At 36.9% G+C, this 15,139-nt stretch overlaps 1 protein-coding gene across 2 annotated transcripts in view; it reads left to right on the top strand.

Annotated features, from left to right (window-relative positions):
• Positions 1-15,139, top strand: part of fbln1 (fibulin 1) — a 111,953-nt gene that overhangs the window by 80,372 nt on the left and 16,442 nt on the right. The window contains exons 16-17 of one of the 2 annotated variants that reach the window (XM_059978016.1): positions 7,531-7,673; positions 12,944-13,075. In XM_059978016.1, the coding sequence (XP_059833999.1) occupies positions 7,531-7,673; positions 12,944-13,075 (275 nt within the window). Of the gene's footprint in view, positions 1-526; positions 2,623-7,530; positions 7,674-12,943; positions 13,076-15,139 lie in introns of those variants that run through there. The other variant, XM_059978017.1, reaches the window with a different exon arrangement.

The raw sequence follows: 15,139 nt of genomic DNA, 5'->3' as shown, positions 1-15,139 counted from the left end.
GCTGTTAACAAGCCAGGATTAAAATGAAAATAAATGATGATCTTAAACGGCATCTGAATGGGAATGGGGGCTGGAGATGATTCTCCGCAAATGTTTTCCTCTTCACTTGCATCAATCGTGGTGGAAGATCTGCAGCATGGATGATGGAGATTTCACACCATTGTTCAGGGTTTTGTGGTGGGGAAAGTGAGGCTGCTCTATTGTTAAGGTGGGGATGTGAGAGAACTCCTGAGAAGGTTCACCACTGCCACCACTTGCTAAAGATCAAGATCTAAGTAATTTAACTCTAAGAATCTGAATGATTTTTTTTGTGGACATTCTCTTGCTTGTCTATCATATTTTGGGGCTTTCTTTGGCTCTTTGCAAGTTACATGGATCAGTGGGAGAACTTCGGTTGAGTTTACAATGGATAGTGGGAGAAATCCATTCCCACTGTGAAGGTAATTCTTTTATTTTCTGCTGCACTGATTTGCTGGCTTTGCTTATGTTCATTAACACCCCTCTTTCCTCTCTCACTTTCTTCCAGTCGCTGTGAGCGCTTGCCTTGCAATGAGAATAAGGAGTGCCAAAGCCTGCCTTTAAGAATAACCTACTATTACCTCACTTTCCCCACCAACATCCAAGTGCCCACCAATGTCTTCCGATTTGGGCCCTCTCATCCTGTTCCTGGAGATAACATTCTCCTTTCCATCACCCATGGCAACGAGGACAACTATTTTAATGCGCAGGAACTGAATAACCACAATGGAATTGTGTTTGTACAACGGCAAATCACAGAACCCAGGGATTTTCTTCTCACCGTTGAGATGAAGCTCTTGCGTCATGGAGTCACCAATATTTTTGTAGCAAAAATCTACATTGTTGCTACTGCTGAGGTTTGATGACTAGTGACTAGTCAGAGTATTGATTAATATTGTTTCTTCAATTAACCCAATATATTGTTGACTGACAAAATAAAAATATAGGCCCTCTGCAGTTGACTAGGCACAATCAAGTGGCCTAGTTCACAGGGTCTGCAGTTTAGCTTTTCTTCTACTGCACAACTACCAAGTATACTTGTATTTTATATTATCCTTTAGCCAAACTAACCATACTCTGACATTTACTGTGCATACTTAGTGACTTAATAATAAATCCCACTGCTTGACTTCTATCTGTTTGCAAAAAATGAAGGATGTCAAATTTAGAAGAAGCAGGATATGCACATTATTCAATTTAGTGACCCAACTGTTCCATCATCAGTGTGAATTATGAATTTCTGAATCTTAATGGAGTGAACTGTTGTCTTCAAGACTTTTTCATACATCAAATCAAACTGTAAATATAAAAGTCAATTTTTATTCTTCTGTTTAAAAGTTTCTTTTACATTTGAAGGAAAACATATACTGGATCTTTGATAATAGATAATTTCTTCACACTAGTTATTATGATATCAAAATAAGTTTAGTTCCTTCTTATTTTTCTAATGCATTTACCTGTGCATTAATATAGCAAAATGAAAATTCTATTCAATATGTTAGTATATGCTTATATTACTTAAAGATATCTAGAGGACCTTGATGGAGGGATTCTCCTGCTCATCTATTGTAACACCAGTTGAAGGAAAAGCCTTAGAAGTACAGGAAAAATCACAAATTTAATTCCTGCCACAAATGTTTATGTAGCTCCTCCATTTTTAGAGATGGACAAATGAATGATCTGCAGATTCATCCCCTCTGGGCTTTGTTTGCAAGGATTGATTATTGCCAAGTGTTCTATGGCCTTCTAAACTTGGTTACCATATATCAAATTTTAAAAGTACTTTTTTGCAAGTATTTCTTCTTGCATTTCTTTATATCTCTTTTCCAGTTACAATGACACTACTTATATAACCAGTTACAAACTAACCAATGGTTAGGTGGCAAGAGAAGACCCTGGACAATGACATAAAGCTGTGACTTGTCAAAAAGTTCTCTATTCTAACTAGTAGTTTCAAATTAGTCAATTGATATTTTATAAGTATTCTAATTAACTCACCAATCATGCACTTGAATTTCTGAACTAATAAGTTGATAGTGCTTATAGGATATCTTAGAACAATCTGAGCCTTCTTTAATTGTGCAAAATAAGCTTTACTAGTTAGGTTTCAATGGTTAGATAGATACCATTTTGAACAATATTTCTACAAAATTGTGAAATGTTTGAGCCATATTAGCTTTACAAATGCCTGTTTTTCTTATTATACTCTGTTTTCAATTGTATCAGACACTGGAAATTACTTTCCAATATTAACAGTTGTACAATTACTTTATTTTTAACTAATAAGATGTCAATATGGAACAAGACTGGACAAAGTTCATCAAGGTAGCTGGCTAAGTAGTCTACTGATAATGACTGTCTAGCACCCTCATTTACAGCTTACCGGTGTCAACATTTTTGCGATGTAGTTGGCAAAAATCCACAATGCTTCAGGTCCATTCATGCTGATGGCTCCACTTGAATCTAAAACTGAAGTACAGAGTCTTTTTCACAGATTCATTCCAATTCAAGTTTTGTTTAGTACATTGCCTTTATGTTACTGTATCATTCATTTACTTTTTATATCACAGATTATTAAATAAAATGCTTTTCTTTATTCCTGGACCTAGGCTTTTTTTGAACTTGCATTTTTGCATCACAATACATTGGGAATCTCGTAGTTCCTTTATCCAATGTTGTTCCACAGGTACATTACTCTGTATTCTGACTTTCCACGTGCAGCAGCAAAATTTTGTATTGACAGGGTATCTTTAATATTTAGTGAAATATCCCAAGGCATCTCATAGGAATGCTATTAAACAGAATGAAATCACATAGATTGTGACCTAAAGAGGTAAGCTTTAAGAAAGTAAATAAAAATGGTACTGAGGACAAGAGGCTTAGGGATTAAGTTCCAAATCATAGACTTTGGCAGTTGTAGGCATGACTGTTAATGTTGAAGTAACAGAAATTAAGGATGTGCAAGATGTTTATTTTAGATGGAATATTATTTCAGAGATCTTGGAGGTATGCAGGCTTGTAACATTGAAAAGTTAGTCAAAATCTTAAAATGGAAAGAAAGCTTACCAGCATCTTTATTTCTTTGGAGGTGGGGAGGAAGAAATTTGGCATGTCCCTTTTGACCCCCACCAATTTTTATTGTCAAGATAGAGCGTAGAATGAATTTGTAAATCTGGCAGGAGCAAAGCATGTTAGGAATGGTGAGGGTAGACTGCTACAGGTGGGTTATGGGACAGGTGACAGAGGAGGGGTGGGTGGCATGGATGCAGACACACCCAGCCCTGAGACACCAGGCAAGGTCACTTGATTCCAAATAATTGGTTTATTAATCATTACATAATATCTCTCTGGTGCTTCCTGCTCCCTTGCCTTTCCCTTCTTCTTTTCCCAACCATGATTCCTCTCTCCCTGCCCCCTTCCCACTCTCTGTCCACAATAGAGACCTATAACAGAATCCGGATTATCATTACTCACACGTCAAGAAATTTGTTTTTTTCTTGCCACCTCAGTACAGTGCAATACATAAAGTTACTACAGTACTGTGCAAAAGTCTTAGGCACCCTAGCTATTTATATGTGCCTAAGACTTTTGCACAGTACTGTACATACATATACACACACATACAGGTGTGTATGTATCTCAGCACATATGACAATAATAAACCACTTCACCTCACAATTAAGTTTGCAGACCTCCGATACCAAAGGTCAGTATGGAATATAAGGGATGTAAGAGGAATACCAATGAGCTGTATTAGAATTTGGGGTTGCAACCATCACCATATTCCATTTGTGAATGGCTATGTTTCAGAAAGGACTAAGTTCTAGTTTATTGTGATAGGCATACACAGGACATGAATGCCATAAAAATTAGCTTTTATTATAGAAGTACATTACAAACATGTGTTAACATAAGCTTAATTAAATTAAAATTGATGTAAACAGGTGAAATAGGATAGTACATAAACTAGGATAGGCAATAAATTACAGAATGGGACAGACAGGTTATACAAGTTGGCAGGACATGGCAGAGGATTATAAAGCATTACACAAGGGATATGAAGCATGAATGAAGCCGAAAAAAGACTAGGGTGTCAATTGACTGACTATCTCAGTTACTGTTCTTCACTGGCAAATCTACAAAGCCTACAGAATGTTGGCCAATCTAGTCAAAGCCAGAGTATAAATCAGAAAAAATCATTTTCTCTTTACTCAAACCTATGATTGGACTCCACATTTTGTACGACAGCTGGTTTCAGTTACTAAGAGATGAAGAAAACTTCCAAGAATGGTATATGTTGCATGGAAGAAATAATGCATTGATGCCAAAATCAAAGGTTTGAGTCATCTCTTTTTTCTCTGTTTGTAAAGTAGGAAATCAGGAGTTGGGCTAGAAATTACTCCGGGCTAATTTTGGCATTGAAAGAACAATGTGGGTCACCTTTATGTTGTTAGTGAATTTTCCATAAAGTGCAAGTGTTGCCCTACACAAAGTCATGCTGAATTATTTTGGACTTCATATGGAGAGGTAGTCCCAATCTGGAAAAGTTTGGAACCAGCTAAATACTTATGAAGTTATTAGGCCAAATATTGCTGGATATGGTGGCTAGTTCCAAAAGGAACTGCTGGAGCAGGCCGTTCAAAAGGGAGTGAGTCCCAGATTTGCACAAAGGCTCCACAAGTCCTATTTGAGCCCACAGACCTGGGTATCACCACTTAGATCCTGTGCCAAGTCAAATCTTGCAAGTACATTGGAGAACCCATTGATTTCAGATTGGCTGCTTGTATTGCAGATTGAGAGAGAAGGCTGATTTTATTTTTCTTTTAATGTTTCAAGTTATTTTAATATTTTTAGTCTTTTCATTTCATTGGAAAGATTAATTCTTAGTTTTTAAATATTTCACTTTTAATTGTGAATTATGGTGAATATTGGACCTGTATTAGCAGGTGATATCACTGACAGTTTTGACAGTAGAGTGCAGGGGATTACAGTCTGATTTTGGGTAGCATACCTGGTTCATATTTTCTGGCCTAGCACAATCTAACCCTCAGACTTGGAAGCACATAGGTTATAAATTACACTATCAATGGATGTATATTCCTTTAGAAGAACTGGCTCCTACCTCTGAACACATCACAATGGAGTAATAGGCAATCCATTTTGGATGTTCTCTTGGCACCTATGACTGATTTGCAATCCTTTGTTGACAAATAATAAATAATACTGTAAATGTGATTTTCCAGTACTTGTATTTTGTTGGTGATTCTGTATACTTTTGAATACTCCTGTTAACCTACTCTCCTTTTTTAAACAAAATTCTCACTCTGTCTAGTTTTCTGTGAATGTCTGCAATAAATTATGTGAAAAGCATTGTCAAAATTACCATTGAGTATTCACCCTGCAATTCCAAAAATTAAAACAAAATCCATTGGTTTACCTTTATGTTATATATGTTTATATTCTCTGTGCAAGTTTGACATTAAGGACATTAATGTGGTTTTGTATGTTGAATCAATAATATCACCACAAACTAAACAGAAAGAACACAAGTTCAAGCAAAATGAGTCAATCAAGCTCACACAACTGGGACATAGGAACCACACACGAGTTTGTGAAACCAAGAAGGGTTTGAAATTTGGGACAAAATCTGTCGATCTAAAAGCATTTATGCAAATCAAGTGGCCTCTGCTAGAAATGAATCAAATCTGGATGTTGAACTACTTATTCATGAAGAAGTGCCTGTTAGATCTAGTACAGGCTTCAAGTCTGCAGAAGCAATTCAAGTGAACTGCTTCCATCTGTATGAATGTTTTTGGATAAGTGGAGACTGGATTACAGTATGACTGCTATACTGAAGATTTTTCCAAGGAGCCTCTGAAGGAGTTTGTAACTTGCTCAGTAAGGATTAATTTTATCTCATCCAGTCCTACAAAATGATAAATACTGAATCCTCTTTACATGCTGTTATTTGTTAGATTCTAATGGAAGAAAAAACTTTCTGTATTGGAAAAAGTAACTGCCAATTTGTGTCTATTTTTCAATATCATTCAAGTCAAATTAAAATTTCTTGCTATGGCTACCTTTATGTTCCACATGAGAAAGTAAAGCCGTCTCTGATTTCCAATGGTCTGCTTTTATCATCCTTAATTTTGTCTCCTCCTCTCCCATTTTCCACAGCCTTTTCTTCTGTTGAACTGTAACCCATCCTCCATTTATGTTTATTGTTATCAGTCATGCGTAGCCTTTTTCTCTGAATGGATGCATGGTGAAGGAAATATTGGAGAGAAAGCTCAATCCCAATTACTTTTCTCTTCATCTAGTTATCTAACTGTACCACCTTACTTTGTTTTCTTTTAAACACTTTTCTTTCAACAGTAGCACAGCCCCTTGGACAACAAGAATGAGTTTAGAGGAATATATGAAATTATCACAGTACAAGGAGTCACAAGAGACTGCAGATGCTGGAATCTGGAGCAACAAGCAATCTGCAGAAGGATATCAGTGGGTTGAGCAACATCTGAGGGGTGGGAGTGGGGCACCAGGAGGACCTGTTGGTGCAGGGTTTTGAACCAAAGCATTGACAGTTCCCTATCTAGATGCTGTTTGACCAATAGATTTCCTCCAGCAGATTGTTTGCTGCTTAACAAAATGCATTATTGATTTCAGAGATTTTTGTGAATAGCACAAGTATTTTTTTATCCTGCTAATAAGATAGATTGGGCATTTTAGGTAACAGGAAAGCTTCATTTCTCTACCCTTCCTGCTGAATCCACATTGGAAATAGAACTTACACTTAGCCAACTGTTTACGATTATTGAAACTCTCCGTAGTTTGTGCAAGTTAATAGGACATATAATTTGTTTTGACTGTCTCTGCTCACATCTTCCACCCAAATTTATTTCCTTTCTGTTTTGTATGAACAGTTCTGATAGTGAACCTGATCAGGATAGGTGAAGTGCAATTCAGCCTAACAATATTTTTCATAATCCAGAATTTTGACCAGAAATATTATAACCCCACACTCTGTCTCTATCAAGGTGATCAAAATTTTAGTGTTCATGCTGTGCCTTCTTAATCACTGAGGATATTCAATCTTTGCCCAATCAACATAGTTAAATTAAAGCAGTTTTTTTGGTAGGGGGTAGGGGACATTGGTGCTAGGAATGGAATATTTTTCCATATTTGGGAATACAGCACCAGGTTAAGTTTTCCTAGTGAGACATAACTGGACCAGTCCAAATTTGAAAGTACTTTAGTCATTCTTCAATTCCTTTAATCCGAAAAAGCAGCTTTATACTATGTATGATTTTTTTCATGATTTTCTATCCTAACTTTTTTTCTGATATATATGTGCACATGATTAATTTTAATCATTAACAGGTATATGTTGCTGTGGTCTATATAACATTAATTACAATGAAATATGTTCTGTAAAAATAATTTTACAAAAACCATGTAGTGTGAGTTGTGGTTAAGTTTCTTTCACCACTAATTTCTTTTTTTATTTTACAGGTTAAACTTGGATAGGACAGAGACAATTCGATGTATAAAGTCTTGCCACCCAGGTGATACATCCTGCATACTAGACCCAGTTAACACGGTCTCCTATACTGTCGTTTCTCTGCCAACCTACAGGGAGTTCACTGGACCAGTAGGTGAGAATCTTAATTAAATTACTTTTGGCTAGTTTAAACTCTGCCAATGAGGCAGCTAATGCATAAAGAGTTAATTAACCTGTTTACTAGAAATAAACTAGAGAATGTTTCTTCATTATATAAGAGAGGGAAGAAAAACCTCAAGAATGTAATAGTAATTCAAGCCATTAAAAATCTGCTAAAGAAATTCAGCAGGTCTGTGGAAAGACCCTGTGTCAGCCCTGATGCTGCTCAACTTGCTAAGCTCTGGATTCCAGCAACTACAGTCTCTCGTGTCTCCAAATTAATTCAAGAAATAGATATTTCTCAAATAGAATGAAAAACCTCAGGGAAATTATTCTTGAATTTTCCCTTACACCTATCAACTGTGACAAATATATCATGATACACAGATAGAACATTGGAGGAAAAATTGCAGTCTGGCAACATTGTTGCATAGATTTTTACTGCTGCACAGGAAGTTTAATTCTTTGCTCTCTACAAAGGAGTTGTTATATAGAACAGGAAGAAAATAAAATGATAAGTTTTCCTGAGCATTTTCTCTAGTGTACCTGTTAGGATAAAACACATCAAAGTAGTGAAAGATAGTGGAATGTAAAAAGGAAATTCAGGATTTTGCAGTACTGCTTCAACACTCTATTTTTACGTATTATTACTCAACCTGAGGTCTCACCTGTACCAATTTTTGTCACACCTCTATGGTAACCCTCAGCAGTAGACAGAAGAGACAAAAATATCTACTAGATAATCAGCAGCTGGGAATTCTGAGTCTTAAACAGTTTCAGATAACTGCTAGAGAACCTGTAAATTACTTATGAACTTGTTTTCAGCTAAAACTGGTTTGCAATGTCTTTATTTCATTGTTTATCTCTCTTCTCTTCTTGCTCTTTGGTCCTCCCCCAAACAGGGAGTTTAAGATAAAGGAACCACGAAGGGGGCACTGTTTGCAATATTATAGAATTCACCCTGCAATTTGAGAGAGAGAAACTAATGCCAGATGTATCAGTATTACAGTGAAGTCAAGGGAATTACAGAGGATTGAGAGAAGAGCTAGCCAAAACTGATTGAAAGAGGACACAAACAGGGATGTTGGCAGAACAGCAATGGCTGGAGTTTCTGGGATCAATTCAGAAAGCACTGGATAGACAATCCCAAAGATGAAGAAGATTTCTAAAGGGAGGATGAGGCAACTGTGGCTGACAAAGGAAGTCAAAAACAGCATAAAATCCAAAGAAAGCACATACAATATAGCAAAAATTTGTGGGAAGTTAGCAGAATAGGAAGGTTTTAAAAACCAACAGAAGGCAACTAAAAAGGCCATAAGGAGAAAAAAGATGAAATATGAAGTTAAGCTAGCCAATAATATAAAAGGGAAGATAAGAAGTTTTTTTCAGACAGAGAAAGAATAAAAGAAAGGCAAGAGTGCATGTTGGACCACTGGTAAGTGACACTGGAGAGATAGTAATGGGGGACAAAGAAATGGCGAATGAATTTAATAAGTTTTTTTGCATTAGTCTTCACTGTGGAAGACATTAGCAATATGCCAGAAATTCAAGAGTGTCAGGGGTAGAAGTGAGTGTAGCTGCAATTATCAAGGTGAACACCCATGGGAAGCTGAAAGATCTGAAGGTATATAAGTCCCCTGGACAAGATTGACTACAACCCAAGATTCTGAAAGAGGTAACTCTACCAATGTAGTAGAAAATTGGAGGGAAATTTTCATTCTAAAGAAGGAATTTTTATGCACTGTGATTTAACTGCTGGCTGAAAAGACACTTAACTACAAATTAAAATTATATAAATTGTAAAAGTGCTGATTATTTTAAATGGCTATTGAAATCTCAAAAGAAACAGAATAAAGCTTTTGTTAATAAAGTCACAATCAGTAAAAGGAGTTCAATAAGGAAGTTATTTAGTAGTAGAACTTATTACCCAAAAAGTCACACAGTTGGTGAGAGCCTAATTATGCCAGCGTGTAAAATTATAGCAGGTAAAATGCTAGGATAAGATGCAATATAAGAAATTGAAATGGTTTCACTCTCAAACAGTATAATGGTTGACATATTGATGGGATGTCACTTGATGCTGAAGGTCTTGTTGTGATAAACTAAAAAAACAACATCTTCTCTGACAAGTTGATGAGTCAACAGATTTCACCAATTAGTGTCATGTTACACCATTTGTAAGATTTGTAAATGATGGTGAAATTCAGGAAAACTTTTTCTGCTGCAAACAGCTGCCCAAAACTAACAAAAACCAAGATGTACTTAATATTTAGTCTTCATGTTTGGAAACTAAAGGTCTAACTTGGAGGAACTGTGTTGGCATTTGTACTGATGATGCACCATCAATGACTGGCTCCATGAGAGGTTTTGTTTCTCTTGTAATCCTGATGTCACAACACATTACTTCAACATTGCAAATAAATTTTCATGTTGTAAATAGCATTAAATTAATTTATAACCTTTTCCAACCTTGTAAAATCAATTTACAATCTTTATTTAAATTAAATCTACCAAGCTTATGTTTAGAAAAATTAAATCCATTTTGGGTTAAGCCAGTTATTTAACAGAAATTTGTTATGTTTGCCTTATGAGTTTTAAAAACTTATGAAAGGGAAAGAAAGATATTAATTTCAAGAAACATAAGTGAAGCCTAACTACCTGTTTTTTTTTCAGAAAGGTTGGCTAAAAATTCATTCTCGAGCATTGACAATTATTTTTAATTATTATATCTACAACTTACTAATCACGCTAATGTACTATGAGCTGTAGATAAAATAATTTGTACACAGGGGTTCCCTGAGACCTGAAAATTATTTTAAATGTTCCTCCAGGGCAAAAAGGTTGAGAAAGGCTGGCCTAGATTGAGCGGATGTGGAGAAGATTTTTTCTATAATGGTGGAGTCTAGAACCAGAGGGCACAGCTTCAGAATAGAGGAGTGTCAATTTAGGACAGAGATGAGGAGGATTATCTTTAACCAGAAGGTAGTGAATCTGTGGAGTTCATTGCCACAGACAACTATGGAGGCCAAATCATTTGGTATATTTGAAGTGGAGTTTGATAGGTTTTTGATCAGTCGAGGCATCAAAAGTTATAGATAGAAGGCAGAAGAGTGGGGCTGAGAAGGATAATAAATTAGCCATGATGGAATGGCAGAGTAGAATCGACTGGCCAAATGGCCTAATTCTGCTCCTATGTCTTATGTCTTATGCTGTTAAACTCCCACCTTCCTTTCATGCCACCAGGATTCTTTCAAAATTACATTTTTGGGAAAAGAATGTGGAGGCATGGAAGAATGCCAAACAGACTGAGATGTCGAGCACTCCTAATTTCACTCGTGTTCTGGCATCTGCAGAATGAAGTAACAAACCTCACAGGATTGGTGGAAGCATGGCTCACAATGGTGGCTGAATCATACAATGACATGTGTACATTAATTCAATTGTTAATTTGTCCAGCAATCTACCAGTTATGTAAGGTCATGCTTCTAACAGTACTGCATGGAAGGAGAACTTCAAGAGTGATGATATTTCACAGGCAAGCCCAACGTGATCTGACTGACTAATTCTGTGTAACTTGGTAAATCCACAGTAATTTTCACTGTGGTTTCCTAACATTTTTGGGTCTGGATCAGAGCAGGGAAAGTTACTAGCTTCTGCCATCTGCTGCAAGGACACAACCAACTACAGTGTAGCAAAGAGCTTGCGTATTTACAGTGGCTGTAACCTTGAGCTTGACAAAACCTTCTTGCAGACATGCCAACTCTAAACTGTACTCTATTATATAGTGTAAGTCTTGAAAGCATTTATCCAGAATAAAACAATTAAGTTTCCATAAGACTATAAGACATAGGAGCAGAATTAGCCATTTGGCCCATCGAATCTGCTCTACCATTCGATCATGGCTGATCCTCAGCCCCACTGCCTGACCTTCTCCCCGAAACCTTTGATGCCATGGCCAATCTAGAACCTATCAATATCCACCTTAAATACACCCAACGACCTGGTCTCCATAGCTGCCTGTGGTAATAAATTTCACAAATTTACCACCCTCTGGCTAAAGGGATTCTCCACATGTGTGTTTAAATGGATGCCCCTATATCCTGAGGCCGTGCCCTCTTGTCCTAGACTCCTCTGTATGGGATGCATCCTTACCACATCTACTCTGTCTAGGCCTTTCAACATCTGAAAGGTGTCAAAGAGATTCCCCACTCCTCCTTCTAAATTCCAGTGAGTACAGGCCCAGAGCCCTCATAAGCTCCTCATGTAATAATCCTTTTCTTCCCAAAATCAGTTTTGTGAACCTCCTGTGAACCCTGTCCATTACCAGCACATCTTTACTTAAGTAAAGAGCCCAAATCTGTTCATAATAATCAAGGTGATGCCTTACCAGTGCCTTATAAAGCCTCAGCATCCCTGCTCTTATATCCTTGACATCTTGAAATGAACTTTAACATTGCATTTGCCTTCCTCACCATCGACTCAACCGTCAAGTTAACTTTTAGGGTGTTCTGCACAAGGACTCCAAAGTTCCTTTACATCTCAGATTTTTGGATTTTCTCCCTGTTTAGAAAATAGTCTGCGCATTTATTTCTTCTACCAAAATGCATGACCATGCATTTTCCAACATTGTATTTCATTTGCCACTTTCTTCTGCAGCCTACTCGTTACCTCAATACCACCTGTCCCTCACCAATCTTTGTGTTATCTACAAACTTGGCAACAAAGCCATCTATTCCATCATCTAACACAAGGAAATCTGCAGATGCTGGAAATTCAAGCAACACACACACAAAATGCTGGTGGAACACAGCAGGCCAGGCAGCATCTATAGGAAGAAGCACAGTCGACGTTTCGGGCTGAGATCCTTTGTCAAGACCAGCTGAAAGAAAAGATAGTAAGAGATTTGAAAGTAGGAGGGGGAGGGGGAAATCCGAAATCATTGATATACAGAATAAGAAGAAGCAGTCCCTAACAAAGGAATTGTCAATATATAAAAATATGTTAAAACTTATTTTATCAAAGCATTGGGCATCACTTGAGTTTTCAGACCCATAAATTTAGATCACAATAATTTTTGGTTGAGTTTTCTCCCAGTGGTTGATGATGCAATGCAAATGCCCCAAATACTGCCATTTGGGGTATTTATTATTCCCACAGGATTTGTGCATTTTTATTTTAATAGTCATACAAGTAGAGAAGCTGTGACAATGTCTAATTAGTGCTAATATTTGCAGGATCATTGACATTGGTGCTTCCTCTTCACAGAGATCATATTTCTCCGAGCATCAGCTCCAGTTTACTCCAACGTCCAGTTAGAGATTATGTTCCGCATCACTGAAGGAAACATACGTAACTCCTTTGACATTATTAAACGATATGAAACTGGTATTACTATTGGTAAGTTGAGTTCTAATTTTTTTTGTTTAAATTTTATGTTTGTATTGTCAGCAACCTGTGCACTGTCACACATTGTAGTATCTAGATTCTCAGTATAACTCGGAGGAACAGAACAGACTAAGAAGGCAGGGATTCATCTCAGCATTGTTTTTTTATTCCAAGGGTTTCTCCAAATTCATTCTGCAAACCTCCATGGATAATTGCTGTAATTCAGAAATCTGTAATCACCTGGTGTTTATGGTTAATGAGGGTAACAGCCTTGAAGTCACAGTCATCAGTAAACAGCCAATATCAAATACATTACACAAACAGAGAGAATTTTAATCCATCCTGCTCAGTAAGATCCCCTGTTTCTTCTCTAATCTTGCTCACTGCCTTCTTAATTGGCCTTCTTCTATAAGTGTCTGTGGAGCTTGAGACTCAGACAGGAACCTTCAACAGAAGTTAGAGATAAATAGGGTGTAGGGGTCTAGACATAGAATGAGAGGTGAAAGAGAGTGGTGTTGGGATCAAAATATGAAGTACTTTGTGCAGCATTAAAGTGCCAGACATGTGGTAACTTCATTCTGATTCATGGTGGGATGTTTAGAAGTTGTGGTTTAAGGTCATCAGCTGAAACATTTATTTTATTCAACATTTTTATCAAATATTAGACTATGGAAACTCCACATTTTGATTGCACATCAGAGATTAATTATGCTGGAAATAATTATTTATTCAAATTTCAAAACACTGAGTATATTAGTGCATTGTATGCTGATAGGATGTTTCTGAATGTTTTCTAAGTCAAAGGCTGTTCGAGCTGCAAATAGGACATTACTGTCTAGAATTTCCATTGAGGTTCATATGATTTTTCATGGTAAATCTGTGGTGGACATTGTAAATCGAGTGACAGAAATGACTGAAAATGAAATAATCCAGTAAAGGATTTTATACTTTTAAATTTTTTTTCAAATAACAAGTTAGCCAAAAATACTTCAAAATCCTTCTAACAATTAAAGAAAAACATTAAAAAACATGATCTAAAAAATCCTCTCACATCTTTTCTAGTAACCATATGGTCATCATTCTGGTGATGGTCTGACCTGGGAGTAGATTACCATGCTTTCAAGCTTGGGAATATAAGAAAGCTCTTGCTTCAATGGCAATGTTTACAGAGAGTCCAGTAACAGCACACAGCTGTGGTGGCCCGTGCTATCATGTTTGCTGTTGTGTTCTGGGGCAGCAGGCTGAGGGTAGCAGACACCAACAGATTCAACAAACTCATTCGTAAGGCTAGTGATGTTGTTGGGGTGGAACTGGACTCTCTGACGGTAATGTCTGAAAAGAGGATGCTGTCCAAGTTGCATGCCATCTTGGACAATGTCTCCCATCCACTCCATAATGTACTGTTTAGGCACAGGAGTACATTCAGCCAGAGACTCATTTCACCGAGATGCAACACTGAGCGTCATAGGAAGTCATTCCTGCCTGTGGCCATCAAACTTTACAACTCCTCCCTTGGAGTGTCAGACACCTTGAGCCAATAGACTGGTCCTGGACTTATTTCCATTTGGCATTATTAACTTATTATTATTTAATTATTTATGGTTTTATATTTCTATATTGCTATATTTCTACACTATTCTTGGTTGTTGTGACTGTAACGAAACCCAGTTTCCCTCGGGATCAATAAAGTATGTCTGTCTGTCTGTCAGCTGGGAACACGTCAGCAGAGCCCAGCCAACAATATCAGGATTTGTGCATTTGTAAAGGATTCAAAACTTAACAACACTAAGACCAGTAAATGCCAGAGGTTCAGTCCTGAAATTCTGGCATATACCAGAAGAATCCTGGCATTAAATATTTTTTAAAACCCCATTCTGTTGCTGCAAAGATATTTACAGTTCAGTGCACTGTGCAAATGAGGAATTATAATGAGACTGTGATGGATATTACATATTATATAAAAAATCAAGTTAGATAATGTAGCTTTCATTGCAACTTTACTTGAGAAACAAAGGCAATAGTTTTACCAAAGGTGAAGTAGGATTTCTTGTAAAATCCTTCTAATGAGTTCAGCTG

This window comes from Hypanus sabinus, chromosome 8 (assembly GCF_030144855.1).
Source record: "Hypanus sabinus isolate sHypSab1 chromosome 8, sHypSab1.hap1, whole genome shotgun sequence".
Lineage (NCBI taxonomy): Eukaryota > Metazoa > Chordata > Chondrichthyes > Myliobatiformes > Dasyatidae > Hypanus > Hypanus sabinus.
Note: the sequence above shows the minus strand (reverse complement) of the source record. Positions and strands in the feature narration are given on the sequence as shown.